The sequence below is a fragment of the Palaemon carinicauda genome, chromosome 6 (assembly GCF_036898095.1).
Source record: "Palaemon carinicauda isolate YSFRI2023 chromosome 6, ASM3689809v2, whole genome shotgun sequence".
Classification (NCBI taxonomy): domain Eukaryota; kingdom Metazoa; phylum Arthropoda; class Malacostraca; order Decapoda; family Palaemonidae; genus Palaemon; species Palaemon carinicauda.
This window is the reverse complement of record NC_090730.1, coordinates 138,429,689-138,450,796: the sequence shown is the minus strand read 5'-3', so window position 1 is coordinate 138,450,796 and position 21,108 is coordinate 138,429,689. Positions and strand designations below refer to the sequence as shown.

Here is a 21,108-nt window from a genome sequence, read left to right as displayed (position 1 = left end):
GAGAAAATCTGCTAGTATATTCCTCTTGCCGGGATATATATAGCTAAAAGCTCTATGGTGTGGAGTGACGCTCAGATGAGCATCTACTTTGTCTACTGGCAAAATGGAAGAAAATCGTGCCTCCTTGCTTGTTGATGTAAGCTACTATGTAGGGTGGTGGTGTCACACAACAATACTATCAAATGCCTCATCAAACATTTTTTGAATGCGTACATTGCTACAAACATAGCTTGCATTTCAAAATTTTTGATGTGCAGACACTTTGGTTTACCACATACCTGATGCAACCAGGTAACCCTTCCTTCAACCAATGTAAGAACAATATCACCTTTTATTTGGGGGCCAGGGCCAATGCCTGGTACCACAGCCTCGTAGGGTCTCAAGCACTCTTTCCTTCAGTCATTGCTGAGTTTTCTTCATCCAGCCACTATGAAAGATTTGCGACCAGTGATCTTTCAAAGACCACTAAAATATATAAGTGTTTGCATCTGCCTGTGTTTGCATGAGTGTGTCTGAAAGTGTATGTCTACTATTATATTTTCATAAGCACACCAAAAAACTAATCATGAGGAACGAGTTCTCCGAGGAAAGATGGAAGTTGCCAGTATTGTCTTGGACAAAAACAGCTGTGCTACCTCTAACCCTCCTGATGTGATTGGCTGATGGAAAGACTAGCTGCTAACATATTTATGAGCATGACCAGATAATTTTGTCTTTGTTTAGGTGTAAGATTTGACTTTTCCAAATTTATCACTATTCCCAGATCATGACAAAAGGAGAGCAGGTGATCTCAATGCTGTAGTAACTGCCTCTTGGAGGAAGCCAGGATCCTTGTTGAGATACATCACAAGACAAACAGCATGAAAGTGGACACTAACTAACACCAGTGTGAACACACAAATTAACACCTGGGGAGTAGCACAACTGCAAACACAGGGTATTGAACTGATAAAGGGCTTTCCTTTTTGATGACTCATCTCCAGACCCCTTTTGACTTCTCCACCAGGAAGAGTCGACTGTAGAAGATGGAAACCAGTCTTGAATGATTTAGAATATGGTCTCCTTCAACATCCTTCCACCTCTGCCAATAAGGCTAAGGATTTTGGTAATGTTGGAAAATAGCTTGAGAATGCTATTGCTCTGCAAAATATGGTGGACAGAGTTTGGAAAAAGTAGGAAGTACCTGTCCAGAAGAACACTCACTACACAAGGCTCGGCCAAGTGTCACTGCCTGCGCAAAATTGCTTAAAGGCATCCAAGGAGGTGCGCCAACTTTAGCATTCCCCTCTTTGCTCTACCTCCCTTCCTTAACTGGTCAGGTTGGAGTCCTTCATAGGGTTATGCATGCATAGGGGCCCTTCAAGTCGAAGAAGTTGCCAATGATCCTGAGGTGTTCTGATAGGGGTCTGGAGAAGGTCATGGAGACTATCTTAGAAACCAATCTTAAATTCCATACATATTATGCACAACAGTATTACATTACTGAATGTGTATTAACCATGTACTGTACTCTAAAATACTGTACAGTATATAAATGTAGGCTACATGTGTGGTGAGTTGTCAAAGTAGTCGTCGTCTGAACGAAAACAGCGAACTTACAATACAGTTGAGCTGTACTGTAGCGATATTACTGAACATGTATTACAGTAATATACACTACAGTATCAGCGAGTGTTTTACGGTAAAGTATTACCAGATAGGAGCAAAAGTGTTTTATTATAATTGTATGATGACTACTCGGTGAAATTATAGTTTCAGTCAGTGCAACGACTATGTGCTGTAGTGTTACATACTGTACTGTAGCCTTACCCTATCCAGTACATAGTGTACACATGTGCACAAGTACTGTACGCTTATTGATTTAATTACAAACTATTTATACAGTGACAAACCAAGTAAGAACAATACTAGGCAGGACTTGGTTTGTTCATTATCTGAGTGTAAGCAATGGGCAGTGAGTTGTTAGGTTAGGTTAGGAGTTATCCCACCCTAGGGCACCAAAGATACGCAAATACGCACCTGTCTCTATTACCTAACCCTTGCAAAGAGTGGGGCCTGACCAACAGGGAGAAGGGGGGAAGAGATATGTCCAGGCTGGTCGTCATCGGCAAAAGTGATCTCTGGCATCAATCAGACACCAAAAATGTACCTTGTACATTTCCTCTGTTGATCATGGTTCCATGTTTATGAGCATACAGCTGTAGTCCATCACCCACTGGACTGTGGCCATACCCTTAGCTACGCCTTGAGATAGCCATCGACTCCATGGACTCCCAATATGAGATGGTACCATGCCTTGGCCATAACTCCCACTGAGTCACAAGCCATCAATTCCTTTCAAATAAAAGGTGATAATTTTTAGAGTGTTATGCGACTTCTTACGAATGGCCATATGTTTTTTTTTTCTTACGATTAGCCTTAAGGTCTTCTTCCTTTTCTTCTTCAAGAGATAAATAGTGTCAGAATCAATCAAAAGAGAAGGAGGAGGAGGAACAAAGTTGATTCTTCCTCTTATCCTCTTTCCTCTAAGGCTCTGAAAACAGAAGAGTCAAGATCTCAGCAACTATTTATTACAACTCTCACCTCCCTTTCCAATGAGTAACTACAAGGATTGTCCCAACAGGAACTTCAACAATGAGAAGTCACATTCACAGGAGAAGTGGCACTCGGTATCATTGGCATTAGTAACAAAACAAAAAAAAATGGCATTTGGGAAGGCATCAAAAGGGCTTGAGTTACCAGCAAGGGGATTACCCCTAGTCAAGGCACCCTGGTTTACAGGCACAGATGTGACAGGCAAAGAAGTGCCAGGCATAGGATTGACAGATTACATGTATAGCATAAACCTTCTTATTGACCATGGGCACTGGTTTCACTGGCACAGGAAGATTTTTTGGGGTTAAAGTGCTGTATAGTCTCAAAAGACTTTTCCGTTGAAGGCTAAAACAGGGACTCCAATAAGACAACATGATTACCATAAAAATATTGTCTCCCCTGCTCTAGACCCAGTGCATCAACGTGCAAAGCAAGGATTCCATGTGTATAGGGGAGACCTTGCAAGCTCAGGCTCATTTGAAAGTGCCACAGAACCTCAGTAGCTGAAAGTTGTCATGCACAGCATCCCAGAGAGGAAGCATCATCCCGGTCCTCACCTGTATACCTATATAACAACAAACCCTCAACCACCATACACTGTAAATAGTCGGAGCTGTGAACATCTATCGTAACCTTGGTGTCTTCAAGGCCACTTCAAAAACAATATTAAGTACCCAAAATTTGGGTATTTTCCTCCTTTTGTGGCTTAATTATCAAACAAAAGTATGCTTGATTAATGTCAGCACTATAGTAATTGTCTTTGTGTGCTGTGTTCCCTATAATTTCATATATACATTTACTATCCTAAATATTTTGTCCCTTAGTAACATAAAGAAGGGTGGTTGATTGCCTACACCATTTTGGTTACTTCATTTCATTATCAACAAGTTCCAATTATTACATTCAATTATGAAATACAGTCAAAGGTTAACTTAAGCCATCTACACCTTGGCTAGAATAGCATAACCTCATTGGAGGCTGTCTAGCTGGGTTAAGGGTGAACGTTATTACTTTTTATTGTACTGTAGTCAGTTTCTGGCTTAATGTTATCTGAATCCCAACCAAGTGTTCATTAGCCTATCTGTTATAACTTTGGTAAGTTATTGAGGCAGGATTAATCTACTTATTCCACCATATTACAGCGGTTCTTTAATAATAAGTTTTTAGACTATGTTCCCACATGCATGATTGTAAAGTTCGGAATCTAGGAGTATCTCTTTACTAAATAATGTAGTAAAAACTGCTGGCTATCATCTTAGAAACATTGCTTTTTTAAAGTATTAGCTGGATAAAAATTCTTTGAAGGATCTTGTAGTAAACTGTGTTATTACCAGGATTACCTACTGTAACTCCATCTACTACAATTTACTAAAAAGTGCAACTTAAGAAATTACAAATCATAATAAATAGATTAGAAAAACTGATAAAAGGTGTCCGACCCCGAGAGAGGATCCCTCCTACACTAATTGATTTACATTGACTGCCCATTAAACTGTGAATTAAGTTTGAAAATTGGTACAATAACCCATCAAGTTATCAGAACTGGGCATCCTAAAGAGAATTGCTACATATTATGCAACCAACAAATGTGGTGGCATGATAATAGTTAAAGATAATTTCAAATTATTGGAACCTAGATATATGTCTACTGTAGGCTCTAGAGCCTTTAAATATGCAGCCCGATATTATACAATAAGCTCACACTAGACATCCGAAAGACTGAAGTTATTAAGACTTTCAAGAGGAAACTGAAGGCTTTCTTGTTCTCTAAATGCTTTAAAGGTGTGGATTTGACAATAAACACGCAATATGCGATGTGAAACGCTGAATGCCTTGGAATGCACATGATAAAATGACTGTGAAGGTCCTGAAGAGAATAGGGATCCCTGCTGTATAGGACTAGAAATGCAGCCCTTAACTAAGTAGGTAAGGGGGGAGGAATGTTCCCGTCCTCCAACAATTGGATATACAGTATGATTATGACATTAGGGGCTGACCGGTCATTTAGCCATTCTTACAGGTAGTTATCCTTCAATGTTCATCTAAAATGGGTATTGGAAGGAGAGAAGAGAGGTGATAGAATCATACATCATGTGAATCTCTTCTTATTTCATGGCTGGGTATTGTTCAATTTAGAAGTGGTTCTCATAACCTATGGCTTGGTAAACCATGCGTTTATATGATATTGGGTCTAGGATGGGCTGTCACCTGTCTTACTGTAGTGAATATCTTCAATAAGTGGGAATGTGTATTTTGAGTATCTTTCTTGGGAGACTTCTTAACCCCTTCGAAGAGTTATCTAGAGGATTTTTCATTCAAAACATTTCTATTACAAATAGGTATCATTTAGGGGTATACCTTTCGACCTCTGCTTTGAGTTTTGGAAACTCAGATTGAATGAATGTGTCTGTCGTCTCCATTCTGAACTGAGTCTGTTGCACAAACTTGTTCAGAGGAGAGAGATCTATGACTGGTCACCTGCCAACAGTTGCCCTTTTCACCAGAAAAATTTGACTGTAAAAGCCTGGGGGACCAGTCTGCAACCTCTTGGAGAGCGCCCTTCTGCAGCATGGTCTGGACTTCGACCCTGGGGGCCAGCTCCTTTGCGGATCCCTTCTCATAGAAACTTACTGTAGATGCACTGGATCCTGAATCAGAGGAGGGAGAGATTGAATTAACGAGACACGATACCCTAGAGTGATCACTTCGACCGTCCAGGGTACTGCCCCATAAAGCTTCCACCTCTGCCAGAGGTGCTGTACGCATCCTCCCACAGGTGGTAGATGAAGAAAGAATGCCATCCCTAGTGAGAGCGAACACCTCGGCCACTTCCCTTTCCTCCCTTTTTTCCTCTGAAGGACTCGGTCCCTTTCTGGCCTTTGGGTGGAAAAGGCCGCTTAGACACCTTTATAGGTCCTAAGGACCTAGAAGCTGAAGGGTGAGAAGAGGAAGGTACTTGCTGAGTATGAGATGACTGGGAAGGTCTACATAGGGATTCGATATCATGGCCCTACGGAGGAGAGAATCATATAAAGATTTCCTCTATTGCTCAGCAGCCCTCTCTATCTCCTCTAGGACGAAGAAAGAACCCTCAAGGGTGGAGTTCCTCGACCAGGAGACTTCCACCTTCATCACTTGTTTCTGAAATTTCCAGATAATGGTATCCTTTAACGAGTACAGTATAGTATTCACCCACAAGTTGACAACGTGGTGGGAATGGAACTCAAGAGTTCGGGTACCTGGCAATAGGAAAGACTCCAAAGTCTTCCTGGCCGACTGCTTCAAGAGATCATGGGAGCAGACTATGAAGCCCAAGAATCCTAGCCATAGATTAGCCACGAAGCAGCCTGCAAGACATATTTTGCGCCTCTCTCTATGTTAAGGAGCTCAACTGCTGAGAAGGAGGCCCTCGGAGAGCCGAGGGTTTGAGTCGAAAGACCCTTCGCTAGCAACTCTACTCAAGGGTCGAGGGACATGGTGGAAAGAGGTTCCTCTTTAATCTCATAATACTACCTTTGTACGACAAAAGGACGTGGAAGAGACCAGGAGGAGGAACCTGCCCTTAAAGGAACTACAAGTTATGGCTATCTGAGCGATAGCTTTACTTTTGGCGGCTGTCAAGACTTTAGACCAGAGCAATGTGGCACTGGACATGGAAGGCTTTTGGGTCTTGAATATTTCATCGGGAACCATGTTCTTACCCTCCTGAGTGGATGAATCAGGAGTAGACAGCCCTCATACAAGCGAGGATCTGCCAGAAGGTGTGCTCCCACTCACGTCTCTCATGCTCAGTGGTAGTTCGGACTACACGCCTTTGGAACATTCTCCTCATCTGAGTCCAAGGGGACGTCCACCTCCAGTCTCATGTCTAGAGCCTGAGGTAGTTCATGGTCATCGTCAATGTCGCTTGAGGGACCCCCCACAGGGGACCTTCTCTGTGCCTCAAACATATGAGCTTCCCTTGCCGCAGGACGTTACTCCACGGTCTTAGGAAGGGGAACATGCAAGGTTTTCGAGGCTCTTCCCCTGGAGGAGATAAGGAAATTGGACGCTGGTGCGGAGTAACTATGTCAATTTCTTGAGGATTGAAGGGATGGATAATTATCTCCCTGGGGAAGCCTATGTCCCTACTCGTCCTAGGGCGGATGACATAGGCGTGAGGTGGAGTTACGGCTCTAATTCTTTTCTTCTGCCTCTTGGTCATGGTTTACCTTGCCTTCATAGGGGTAAAGGGTAGATTGGCCACGTAAGATTCAGAAGATCGAGGACCTTCAGAACGCGATCGGGATGGAGGTGATCTGCGAGCCTTGTCCGACATTGATTTCCTTCTAGGATCTAGACTCCTAAGGGACGAACTTGACGAGGATTCGTTCCTAGGGGTCGCTTTGACTGGAGTAGTCGGAGGTTGTGACTGTGGAGGAACCACACCCAGAGACTTCTGCAGGTGGAAAAAAAAGTGCTCACACAAGCAAGAAGCTCAGAACCTCTAGGTAAGTCAGGGGCCTACCTTGGAGGCCTAGGAGGAGAACGTCCCCTGGCGGGATCTCTAAAAGGAGCCTTAGTCGACACAGGGGAGTGTCTCTGTGGCACAGGATCACATTCCTTCGATGGACAGTCCTGGCAGTCAGGACTAATAGGAACATCTAAGAACCTATTAGGAGGCTCCTTGAAGCCCTCTGAAAAGGGTATTGGCCTGCCACTTGAGGTGGTAGGGGCTGGAGGCAGAGGCGAAGATGTTGGTATCGCACTTACTCGCTGTTCCAGCACATCTGCTCGTAAATAGCTCGCGAAAATCGTCCAAAATCACAATATTAGAGCGCAAAATCTCAACATTCGCACGTCAACAGGGGCGATTCATGAGCAGAACTACTCTCAATAGGAGCACTAGGAGCCAAACTAGAAGAGAAAGGTCTAACACCTTTCTGCTGTTGCAAAGAACCTCCTATGTCTGACAAAGTCGACTGAAAAGGCCTCTTGAGTAGGAGCAACCATGAGCATTGGAGAACGCATCACAGAGGGACAGGTTTCCAAGTGTCGCATAGGTTAAAGCTTTGCTAATACTCCCCCGCCGGGGGGTATTAGGCAGGATGCCTGTCTGAGGGATGGTCATTCTCATGATCAGGTTCGGTCCGAAGTCGTTTGGGAAAAGGTCGGGTTGAGGGGCTACGCAAACGCCTACCTCTACCACTAGAGGAGGAACATCTAGACCTTGATCGTGAAAGCACTGTTCACGATTGTAAATGAGCTGTTCGAGAACAGGAGCGTATAGCTATCGTTAGAGAATGGCTAGGCTCTTGACCTTCGACCACGGCCTCAGAAACGATCGCAGTAAGGTCGGTGTCGATCTCTATTGATCTCTTCGAGCGTTTGATGCGTATCTTCTCCAGACTCCTAACGCATCCTTTAGTTGTGCTCTCAGCACTGGGTTTGTTACTGCTGCGAACTGGAGAGAGCCCAGTACTCTTTCCTGTTGGCGTCTTGAAATCTTGTTGGATTTCAGAAGTCTCTTGACTGAACATGCTATCTCTTTCCTCTTCTTTGGTGGATTGGAGAGGTGGTGTGACTGCAAGTTCCAATGGATTCCCTACCATTGAAACTCTTGAGCTGGAGAGAGGCGAGACTTCTTGTAGTTGATCTTGAAGCCAAGATGGTCCAGGAACTGGATCACCTTCATGGCTGCCTGCAGACAAGCAGTCTTGGATGCTGCCCACACCAGCCAGTCGTCCAGGTATGCTACCTGAGTGCCTTCTACGCGTAGCTGTTGAACGACTGTGTCCGCAAGTTTTGTGAATATCCTTGGGGCTATGTTTAGTCCAAAGGGCATGGCTGTGAATACATACTTTGTCTTCTGTAACTCGAATCCTAGGTAGGAGAAGAGGGGGGCGGCTGACCGGAAAGTTCCAGTAATCATCTGCTAGGTCTATTGAGACTGTGTACGCCCCTTTCGGTAACAGGGTCCTTATGTGTTGTAAGGTTAACATCTGGAACTTGTTGTTCTCGATGAACTTGTTGAGTGGAGACAAGTCTAGAATGGCTCTGAGTTTGTCCGAGTCTTTCTTGGGAACACAAAACAGCCTTCCCTGGAATTTGATGGACTTTGCTTTCCTTATGACCTTTTTGTTCAAGAGTTCTAAGACATATTCTTCCAATAAGGGGGTGGAGTGTTGGAAGAATTGAGGAAAGGAAGGTGGAGTTCTGTTCCATTTCCACCCTAGTCCATTCTTGATTAGGCTGTGGGCCCAGGGATCGAAGGTCCAACAATCCCGAAAGTGGAAGAGTCTTCCTCCTACCTTGAGCATCTCATTGCTTAGATGATCCGGAGGGTTTGTTACCCTGACCACGTCCTCCTCTACCCCTTGAGGGGTTTCTTGAGCAGCCTCTTCCAGATCTTCTACCTTTTGGGCGAAAGGTAGAAGTGGTGTGCCTCTCAAAGCCTGGGTTAAAGGCTGGTGACTGGGCTACTAACTGCTGAGGCACCATCTGGAAAGTGGTTTGCGGCTGGGCAACCATTTGGGGCACTGTGGTCATGGTAACAGTGGGATGTTGCACAGGTCTATGAGGCACTCGTGGCTTCTTCGTCTTCCTCTTCTTGGGGTGGGGACCAGCGTCAGGGGATGATTTCCTTTTGGAAGACATGCCCCACTTTTCAAGAAGGTTCCTATTCTCCATGGAGGCTTTAGCAACCCTGTGTTCTACCCTGTGGAACACCGGATATCACATTCCTATACTCACTATGGTGCCCATCAACAACAACTCTTTGAGATCTATTACTTAAAAAATCAATAATAATGCTAAGAAACGACCCACCCACTCCAAACTGTTTCAGTTTGAAAACGGGCCTCATGATTAACACGGTCAAAGGCAGCACTAAAATCAAGGCCAATCATACGAACTTCCTGACCACAATCAAGGGATTTCTGTACAGCATTTGAGATTTTAAGAAGGGCATCACATGCTCCAAGGCCTTTACGAAAACCAAATTGCAAACTAGGGAGTAGATGATTACCTTCAGCAAACCTATTAAGACGTTTTGCCAGAAGACGTTCAAAAACTTTAGATAATATGGGAGTTATGGGAATTGGGCGGTAATCAGTGGGACTTGAGCTACCACAAACACATTTACATAGAGGAGTAACATTACCAATTCTCTAACAAGTGCTAAAAGCTCCTCTTCTTGCTAACTTGCGCAAAATAACAGATAACTTTGGAGCTAAGAAATCTGCTGTCTTTATAAAAAAACAAAGGAAAAACAACATTTGGGTCTACACCTCCATAAGCATCAACGTCCATCAACAGAGCTTTAATCTCACAAGATCGAAAAGCTAAACTAGTTAGTTTAGCCCCAGGAAAACAGGAATGAAGAAGTTCAAGTTTTTCATTACTCTGTTTACTGTCAAAAACATCAGCCAACAGGGTTGCCTTTTCCTTTGGACAGTGAGTGATTGAGCCATCTGGTTTAAGTAAAGGAGGAACTGTTGCATCTACACCAAAGAGTGCAGATTTAAGGGTAGACCACCATTTATGTTCCTGAGTTGTACCAGAAAGGGTTTCTTTTATGGTTAAATTGTACTCCTTTTCAGTTGAGACATAAACTCTCTGAGCAAAAGCTCAAAGCCGAGTATAGTTGTTCCAGGTCAAATCTGATCTGTTACCCTTCCAAAGGTGATAGGTCTCCTGCTTCTCTGAATAAGCACGTCTACAATCATCATTGAACCACGGTTTGTCCTTCACTCGGTACCTTAGCACACGAGAAGGGATACGCCTATCAATTATGTTGAGTAGATTCTCATTCAAAGGGACAACAGGATCTACACTACTATATAATTGTGACCAATTCAAGCAAAAAAGGTCATGCAAAATCTCATTCCAGTCTGCTTGGGATATCATATAAATTTTACAAGAGTATGATATATCAGGGACAGGCTGCTCAGTCTTCACTACTAATGAATCAAGGCATGATCAGATGTCCTGACTGGAGAACCAACCATACTAGTTATAACGCCAGGGGAGTCAGTGTATACGAGGTCCAAGCAATTACCAGACCTGTGAGTAGCTTCATTTATGATTTGCTCACAGCCTGATTCAGAGGCAAAGTCTAAAGCTCTTAAGCCATGGTAATCGGTAGGAGAGATAGAACTCAACCACTCCCTATGGTGAGCATTAAAATCACCAACAAAGACAAAGAAAGCCTTTCTATCATCTTCTTGTATCTTAGCCATAATGGTAAGAAGACGATCAAAGATAGCATAATCCATGTCTGGATTCCGGTAGATCGAACACAAATAAAAGTTGTTATGCCTGCCACAAACTTTTATTACCTGAATCTCATGACATCCACATTGATAGCAGGACTTATGAGAAGCAGGGTACTCAGTCCTAATATACACTGCCATTCCCCAGGCCCTAGGGATGGCATCATATTTCAACTTTATTGGCTTCTTAAAACCAGTTATAAGGAGCTCAGATGAGTGCCTCATATTAGAAACCAAAGTTTCTGAGCACAAAAGAAAATCATACTGTCTGGACGCAACTGTAAGGTCTTGGATATTTGCATGAAGACCACGAATATTGCAATACAGAAGACGACATTGACGAAATCTAGGACGTACTGGTCCCGGATTTCGCTCAATGTCTCCAAACAGCATAAGAATTAATAGAAATAAAAAAAGACATCATACTTAAAAACTAGATTAACAAGAATTATAACAAAAACAATATGTAAAGAATTATAAATAAAGTGATTGATGATACCCCTAGACTATAGTAAAAAGTTGGAAAAACTGGTCAATATGGAGGAGCAGATACACCATGCAAGGCTAAATACCCTCCAGGATAGCCACTTCAACTGAAGGGAGGACAGTAAGGATGGTTTTGAGAAGAAACAGAATCAGAAAAAGGAAAAGACAACCTCTTGATAAACCACCAGGCATCCATGGCCCTTCTATTAAGCCTGCCCAACACACCATTTCAAAAAAACAAGAGGAAGAAAAAAATAATAATAAGATAGAATAGTATGCCCAAGTGTAACCTCAAGCAAGAGAACTCTAACTTAAGATAGTAAGCTAGAAAGGAAATAGGAAAGACACATATCTGTGTTTCCTGTCCAGGCAACTCCTGTGACCTCCCTCAACATTAATATTTTAAAATTTCCTTATTACGGAAATATAGGGTGGAATAGCTCTAGTACATAGAGCTGGAGTCAGTGTATACTAGCACTAACTCCCCCACAAGTAAAATATTAATACTGTAGGGTAAAGATATTTATGTTCTGATGATCTAGGATACATCAGAATGTTGAAGGAATAGTTCACTTCAACATTTGCTTAGCGGTCTCAACAATGGACTGTGAAAGGATACACAGAATATGTTGGAAAATCATACTACTGTATGTTATATACTGTAGTTTTCTAACTGCTGTATTTGCTATACTGCAGGAATATTGGCTACTGTATAGTCTTATACTGTAGTTCTGCCGGTATGCTACCGGGCTAGGCTAGTACCTGGCGGCACTAGCCGACAGATAGAAAGAAAGAATGGAAAGAAGGACTACCATATTATTATAGTTTAGTGCAATAATTAGGGTTTTAGGGAGGTCTCTACTGCCTTCTTTCCAGAATGAGGATTCAAATGGAAGGGGAGAGAATGTATTAATTCTAGCTTCCATCCAGCCACAATATCTGTTCCCAGCTGCACTGCCGGTTCCAGGGTTTATGGATGGCAGTCCAAGAGAGGACTGAAAAATACTCAAAGTTGTCATGGGTCTCCCATTGGCAACCGTCATGGCCGGCACAACCTTTTCCGGAGCCTTGCTTCTGTTAGGGGGAAGGTCGAAGCGGCAATCTAACCACCTTTGTAGGAGCCCGCCCGGCATCGTAATCAGCCCAGCAAGCAAAGAGATTGTAGAATACCGGCCACAGGGGTTGTGACAGCTAGGCCATCCCTAAAGAACAGAAGGGGAAGGGAAAGGGTCTTATATTTTGCATAGAAAGAAGGCGGCAGGTATGCCTCCTGCTTTCGGCTGCAAATCAAGGAAACAGTTTCCTATATCGATTCCTTAGCCTCAGACATTACCGGATATAAGACATGTCTTCTAGTCCACAAGGGAGAAAGGTGGCGGCAACTGTACTACCACTTTCAGTTGTAGACTAGGGAAGCCGGGCTTCCTATGCCGGCAACCGTATAACCAGCAGGGGAATGACTAATCCCTCATCGGTAGTGTTGCCGACAACAAGACTGAATACTCTGAGTTACTCTCGTATTTCAAAGCCGAGATACTCACCAGCAAAGAGGATGGACCAAAACACTATCTCAGTCAAGCCGGAGTACACTACTCTATGGCAAGACAAAAGATAGGGTTGCCGCCTAGCGGCAGCACTCAAGAGGGAAGGAAGAGTTTATCCTTATTTCTCTAAAAGAGAAGAGTATCGAATTATGTTAGTAATTCTAGGAGATGTTCCATCTCCGATTGAAATAATAAAAAGATACAAGAGGATAAACGGGGATAACGTTACTAAAGTATAATAAAACATGTAGGGCTAGCCTAACGCGAGTCGGGATCTCGGCTACGCTATATCACCAAGGCCCTAACGTATACTATCGAAACATTTTAACAGAAGAGGAAATATTACATGTGTAAATCTTATCTTCACTAGTATAATTTGCCTAAATAGCTAGAATTCATTATAGCTAAATACCGGGGACGTCGAAATACTAACTAAATAAAGCATTTATGGCGTACGACAGCGGTCCAAAATGGCCGCCTCCGGTGATGGCTCTGCTCCACTAAACACATCTAAATTATGCTAATTTAACTGTGAGAAGGGAGCCAAAAATTATACACAGGAAAGATTAAATACTCAACTTTCCAGAGGATGAAGATGCTGGAGATTGCATTGTAACAATCCTTGTAATAGTAACAACACCGAGAGCAGTTGGGAGAAACACCGTGCTTAATTTGCTACTACAAAAGGAATAGTTCACCGGGATGGTACGGGGAGGGGATCCACCGGGTAACCTTGATAACGGCTCCCATTCAATTTCGCCACTCTTCCCCCTCAAAGCGAAAACTCTATTCGGGGTGAAGATTGCTATGTGTCGTATCAAGAAATACGTCCCTTGATATTATACAATATCCTTGAGAGTTATAATAAGGATACTTGCGCCAGGAGTTAGAATTCTGGAGACCTGTGGTCAATTCTCTTGGAGTATCACTGCAGCTAAATATCCCTTAGAAAGCTGCCTAAAGGAACCTTCCATCAGGACGACATGGCTGAGCCAAAAAATATATATTACATATATATATCAATAGCATATAGATTTAAACACAAATACGCTGAAGTGTTTCTACAAGTCTTATTTACATGCACCACATTGTTCCAGTGAATGATTACAAATATACACATCTGCATAAAAAATCAAAACAATAAACCTGGCATGTAAGAAACAGTTATTAGACTACATATATTATTAAAATTAAATTAGGCTTCCTAAATTCATAACTTTAATTAAGGCAATTATATTTCTAACTTAGACACTTAAATTTAAGAAAGAGAAAAAGACCAATCACACCTTAAAATTCGTTTAAACAAGACAAGATCTATTTATAAATGCAAACTAACGTCCCAATATTTCTTGTATTAAAACAAAAGACAATGACAGCTTTATACATGTTTCATAGACATCTATGCAAAAAGTAAACCTCTCGAAATGTATCAAAAATGCTTCTTACCTCCATCTGGCAGCGTGTGTCTAAATTCTTACTGGGTGACTTTATTTTCCAGGTACCTGGTGGTAGCTCTACCCAGGAGCAGCCCACCAAATGAGTATCAGTCATGAATCTGAAATTTAAAGAAAATGCAAATGATCAAAATTATAACGCCTTAATAACATCTTTTCATACATTTTTCCTATTACAGGAGCCTTACATAAAATATAATTTTTATCATACAAAGTATTATTTCAACACTTATTTTTAAAATCACGAGATATTGATATATACGCATGAGGTTTCTTACATCAAGACTGAAAAAGGGAAAAAATCACTCTACCCTTTTCAAGTACCTGCATGAGCTGGATTGGTTAGCTGTTTTTAACTATTGCATCATTATGACAGCTTAATAATAAATACCAAAACTATCATCTATTATGATGCTTAAGTATGGGAATAATAGATTTGATATTAAGAATAGTTTATTTCTATAAAACTTAGCTTTGAATCATCAGCTAAATTACATGTTTCCCAAGAGGTAAAATCCAATATAACATAACAAAAAAGTACATAGCTGTTTCTAAAATTACTCCAACTATACAAAACCTCAACTCGATATTCAAGAATATAAATAAGAGAACAGTAGTTCCAATCAATTGTAAAATTAGGCAGAATAGTCTGTCTCTTATGAGAGGACAGGTCTTAACCTTGTTCATAAGAAAGGTGGTTGAGATACAAACAGACCAGTAGACTATAGACTATTTTAATGCAACTGACTAAACACTAACCTGCCAAAAGTAAGAAATAAATCCTCTAATCTAGGAAGAACTTGCATAAAAAGATCATATTGCTTGCTTCTCTAATAAAAGAGACGTCTGAAGGAGCATGGCTTGCTTCTTGGGTCCCTCTCTGTATTTGGGCGAAAGATCCACCAGACCTGTGACTAAAGGAGGATTTGCCAGGAAGGGGATCTTGTAGCCCTCCTTTAACACTTGGACGAACCAGGGGTCCGCTCCATTCCTCTCCCAAGCCTCCCAGAAGTGAGTCAACCTGGCACCCACTGCTGTCTGAAGGAAAGGGCAGTCAGACTTCACCTCGGCCGGACTTGCCCCCTCTGCCTCTAGGCTTCCTTCCTTCTGGTTTGAAAGAGCCTCTTCCAGAGGACTTCCCACGAAAGGACCGAGGTCGAAAACCAGAAGAGGATTCCTTGGGTTTACGCGAGGAAAACGACGACGGCAAAACTTTCCTTGTCGTATTAGTAACCAAGTCATGAGTGGCCTTCTGCGTGAGGGCAGTAGCCACCTGGCCTACCAATTCTTGCGGAAATAAGGTAAGTGGAACCTCTACATCTGAACGTATCTACATCCGAATTTTCCAACATCCGAAGTAAAATTCGAGCAAATTTTTGACTCCACACCCGAATTTTATTTCGACATACGAAGTAAGCAATTTTCGTCGTACCGGTTGTATCCGAATTTTTCGACACGCGAAGTACAATTCGAACACGTTCCGACTCTACACCCGAATGTTTTTTTCGACACCCGAAGTAAACAATACTCGTACGCGTAGTCGGTGCTCATAGCGCCTGAAGTGTTTTTTATTTCCGCCGATAGAAGGCAGCACATCGACCTCGGAGGGACGCTCAATTAGCGCGGCCTGGGTCAGTCCTCTGTTCTCGTCGGCTTTTTGCGGTTGTGCTCTGTGCGTTCAGATATTAACTCTCTTTTAATCGTGATTTTTTACGTGCATCCTTTAACGGTAATTTACGTAAAGTATGGGTCCTAAAAGGCTTAGTTTTGCCAGTGGTAGTGGTAGTGGTGAGAAAAGGAAGAAGGAAATGCTTTCTATAGAAATTAAGCAGGAAATTATTGAAAAACATGAGCGTGGAATCCGCGTGAGTGAACTTGCTAAACAGTATGGCCGTAATATGTCGACGATCTCAACAATCCTTAAACAGAAGGAAGCTATTAAAGCAGTGAAACCTTCTAAGGGGATCACTATAATTTCCAAACGCCGTACCCCTATCATAGAAGAGATGGAACGACTTCTACTAGTGTGGATTAAGGATAGAGAGATCGTTGGCGACACCATCACCGAGACCGTTATCTGCGAGAAGGCGCACGCCATCTTTACGGACTTGAAGGAGGAGAGCTCTGGGGGTGATGCTGGGGAGAGTTCAACCGAGCCTTCCTCAGATGATTTCAAGGCATCTCGTGGCTGGTTCGAGAAATTTAAGAAACGGTCCGGGATTCATTCAGTTGTTCGCCACGGAGATGCTGTTAGTGCGGACACAAAGGCTGCAGTTGACTTTGTCAAGAACTTCGAAAAGATCGTGCAGGAAGAAGGCTACGTAGAGCAGCAGGTGTTTAATTCTGATGTAACCGGGCTGTTTTGGAAGAAGATGCCGAGTCGAACCTACATCACTGCCGAAGAGAAGAAATTGCCTGGGCATAAGCCAATGAAGGATCGGTTGACTCTTGCCCTATGCGCCAACGCTAGCGGGGACTTTAAAGTCAAGCCCTTACTGGTTTACCATTCAGAGAACCCTAGGGCCTTTAAAGCACAAAACGTCGATAAGGATCAGCTTCATGTTTTCTGGCGATCCAACTCGAAGGCCTGGGTCACTAGGCAATTCTTTGTGCAATGGGTAAACCAAGTTTTCGGCCCTTCTGTGAAGAAGTATCTTCATGAACAGAAATTGCCTTTAAAGTGCCTGCTATGCCTTGACAATGCACCCGCTCACCCCCCCCCCCCCCCCCCCCCCGGACTTGAAGATATCTTCGATGAATTCAAGTTCATAAAGGTGCTGTATCTTCCACCGAATACCACCTCTATCCTCCAGCCCATGGACCAGCAAGTCATCTCTAATTTTAAGAAGCTGTACACCAAGCACTTATTTAAGCAGTGCTTTAATGTCACGCAAAGCACCAACTTAACTTTGCGTGAATTTTGGAGGGGCCACTTCAACATCGTGCACTGCTTGAAGATCATAGATCAGGCTTGGGTGGGATTAACTCGACGGACCCTCAATTCTGCCTGGAAGAAGCTGTGGCCTGATGCAGTTTCTCCCCGAGATTTCGAGGGTTTTGACCCCAAACCTGATCCCGTGGTCGGTGCAGCGGAAGCCGTAGAGGAAATCGTCTCCCTTGGCAAGTCCATGGGTCTGGAGGTCAACACAGATGACGTTACGGAACTTGTCGCCGAACATCACGACGAACTGACGACGGATGAGCTCAAGGAACTCCATGCTATGTCGGAGCACATGAGTGATGACGAGGAAGAGAGCGAGGAGGTAGAACATGTGTTAGGTTCAGCGCAAATAAAAGAGGTGTTAGGAAAATATCAAGACGTGGTCGACTTCATCGACAAATACCATCCAAAAAAATTGCAGGTTTGTCGTGTAGTTTCTCAATTCGATGATGTTTGCCTAACTCACTTTCGACACATTCTGAAAAGCCGTACCAAGCAATTATCTATCGATGCTTTCTTTAAAAATACTGCGAAGCGAACTCGCGATGAAGAGGATGTAAGTGAACCGAAGAAAACGGCAAAGAGTGAAGCGGAAGAAAGTGAGACACAGAAAACGGAAAAGAGTGAAGCAAAGGAAATTCAGTCAATTTTAAATGTAAGTGATAGTGATTAAAATTACGTAATCATCAAAAAGAAAAAAAGAAAATGTAAAAAAAAAAATATAAAATATGAAAATAAAAAATAAGCTAAGTTATGTTAAAGTTCACTTAGTGTAAGTTAGAATAAGTTACGGTAGTGTTACGTTTATCGTAGTTAACCTCTCTACCTCCTCGCCGTCCGTCCGTCTCCTCTCTCCTCTCTGCATAGCGAAGACGAACAACACCTGCGCTGGAGTTTCTAAGGTAAAGTGACGCTAAAAACTCGTTTCTTATTTATCATTTTTTGCTAATTCTTCTTATTTACATGTCTATTCTTCTTATTTACATGTCTATTCTTCTTATTTACATGTCTATTCTTCTTATTTACATGTCTATTATCTAATTTAGTGTTCATTATTCTCATGGGAAAATTATGTGTAGTAGTTTATTAAGAAGTTATCATAGGTTTTTGGGCTCAACCACGGATTAATCCTATTTCAATGTATTCTTATGGGAAAATTCGTTTCGACATCCGAACATTTTCTACATCCGAAGTTGGTTCTGGAACGGATTAAATTCGTATGTAGAGGTTCCACTGTATTAGCCAAAGGTGCGTAAAGAAGGCCCATTTTCTGGTATGGAGACACTCCTGCAGAGAGAAAAGAGCACATCGTGGCCCTTTTCTTGAGGATTCCAGCTGTAAACAAGGCAGCAAGCTCGTTGGAGCCATCCCTCACACCTTTGTCCAAGCAGGACATTAAATGAACCAGACCACTAGTGTCCGTTTCCGTCATATCGGAGACCCTCTTACTCAAAGCCCCCAGAGCCCAGTCTAAGAAATTAAACACTTCGAAGGCCCTGAACAGACCTTTAAGCAAATGGTCGAACTCTGGAATGGACCACCAAATCTTCGTTTTCCTTAAGGCAAGACGACGAGAAGCATCTACCAAACTTGAAAAATCCCCTTGGGCAGACGAAGGAAAACTCAAGCCCAACACTTCACCAGTCTCGTACCACACACTAGATTTAGAGGCTAACCTAGCAGGAGGAAAGGCAAAGGCCGTCTTGCCAAAAGATTTCTTGGAGTCCAACCAGGAACCCATTAATTTCAAGGCCTGTTTAGAGGATCGAGAAAGAACCATCTTGGTATAAACTGGAACCTTGGTAGCTTTACCTAAGATGAACTCAGAAGGCGGAGAACGAGGGGCCACAGGAGTAAACTGATCCGGGAAAATTCCAGTAAGAATCAGCATAAACTTGCGAAGATCCACAGCATGCTGATACTGTAATGCTTCTCCTCCTCATTCTCAGAGACTTCCTCAATAGGATCATCCTCATCCGACTTTTCCTCAAGTTCGTCTTCTGGCAGTCCAGCAACTGCTGCAGCCTGAACAGAAGGAACAAAGTCTGGATGGGACTGCCTGTCAAAGCCAACATCTGCATCTACCTGACGGGGAGAAGTAGAAGTAGACTGATGCGAAACACGGACGGGTAGACAATCTTCTTCAACCAACAACTGCCTAGACCACTTAGAATCCGACTGCTGTTGAACACAATGACGCTTGGAATCAGAAGGCAACTGCCGAAGATCGCTGAGAGGACGCGTAGAGTCCGAAGACTGTTGACGCGAACGATCAAAGCTGTCAAGATGTCGACGCTGCGAATCGATGTTTTGACGCGACGCCTCCACAAGTTTGTGACGCGGGCGATCCACTACTTCAAACCGTTGAGGCATCTCGTCCACTTGTCGACGCCGATGTTCTTCCCCACGACCAGAAAGCGAGAACTGGTCAACCAAAACTCTCAGATGCGACTCATCAAAATCAACCTGGCGTTGGACACTATGAATGGGAGACCGCCTAAGCGATAACTCGTCAAGACCAGAGACCATCGAACGCCTGTGCGATAACTGGTCTGACACCTGACGCCCAGACATACCGCCAACACCTGGTTGATAAGAATCAATCAACGACGAGAGTTGTTCCTTCATAGACACAAGAACAGACCATTTAGGATCAACAGAACTCCCTAAAGGAATATTCACACCAACGTCACCACGTATTTTGGGAGAAGAAAGCCAATCTGAAGGAAGAGGGGGTGCATGAATAGTAACCAGGTCTGAATCAGAAGGAATCATTGAATGGTAACGTGAAAGACCGACGAGCAAAAAGTAAGGGAAATATCAATAAGATAATCACAAACATTTCAAGACAAGAAACAAGTGAAAACAATTAACGATAGCTTAAACTCAAAAAAGAACGTTGTACATCACCAAATAACTTCCCAAGAGAGTAAAACCACGAGAGCGAACTTCTATATGTCAGCCAGCTATGACGGCAGAGAGAAGAACTGGAGATGGTGTGTAGTTCCACTTGTTCTACCGCTAGGGTGCGGTTGGTACACCTGCCGTATCTTCGATAGCGCAAGATTTGAATTTTCTGCCATGGCATCAGGGGACTTTAGCTCTTTTATATAACCAGCGGGTAAGTTTTATATTTTAAAAATTGTTTTGTTATCACATGATCTTCTATAACACTATGAATGTCTTGAGCTTACAGTAAGTGCAAGATGGAGTGTTGGATTTATGAAAAGGTAAACCAAATAGCACAAAAACTACCTGAAAAATTGGAAGTACTGTACAGTACATACATGCATATACCAAGGCACTTCCCCCAATTTTAGGGGGTAGCCGACATCAACAAATGAAACAAAACAAAAAAGGGACCTCTACTCTCTACGTTCCTCCCAGCCTAACAAGGGACTCAACCGAGTTCAGCTGGTACTGCTAGGGTGCCACAGCCCACCCTCCCACATTAGCCACCACAGATGAAGCTTCATAATGCTGAATCCCCTACTGCTGCTACCTCCGCGGTCATCTAAGGCATCGGAGGAAGCAGCAGGCCCTACCGGAACTGCGTCACAATCGCTCGCCATTCATTCCTATTTCTAGCACGCTCTCTTGCCTCTCTCACATCTATCCTCCTATCACCCAGAGCTTCCTTCACTCCATCCATCCACCCAAACCTTGGCCTTCCTCTTGTACTTCTCCCATCAACTCTTGCATTCATCACCTTCCTTAGCAGACAGCCATTTTCCATTCTCTCAACATGGCCAAACCACCTCAACACATTCATATCCACTCTAGCTGCTAACTCATTTCTTACACCCGTTCTCACTATCACCACTTCACTCCTAACC

At 43.0% G+C, this 21,108-nt stretch overlaps 1 protein-coding gene across 2 annotated transcripts in view; it reads right to left on the bottom strand.

The window, feature by feature from the left end:
* The window catches only part of PolD1 (DNA polymerase delta), a 304,764-nt gene that overhangs the window by 223,458 nt on the left and 60,198 nt on the right, over positions 1-21,108 (bottom strand). For both annotated transcript variants that reach the window (XM_068375427.1, XM_068375428.1), the window contains exon 7: positions 14,324-14,432. In XM_068375427.1, coding sequence (XP_068231528.1) covers positions 14,324-14,432 — 109 coding nt within the window. The remainder of the gene's footprint in view (positions 1-14,323; positions 14,433-21,108) is intronic.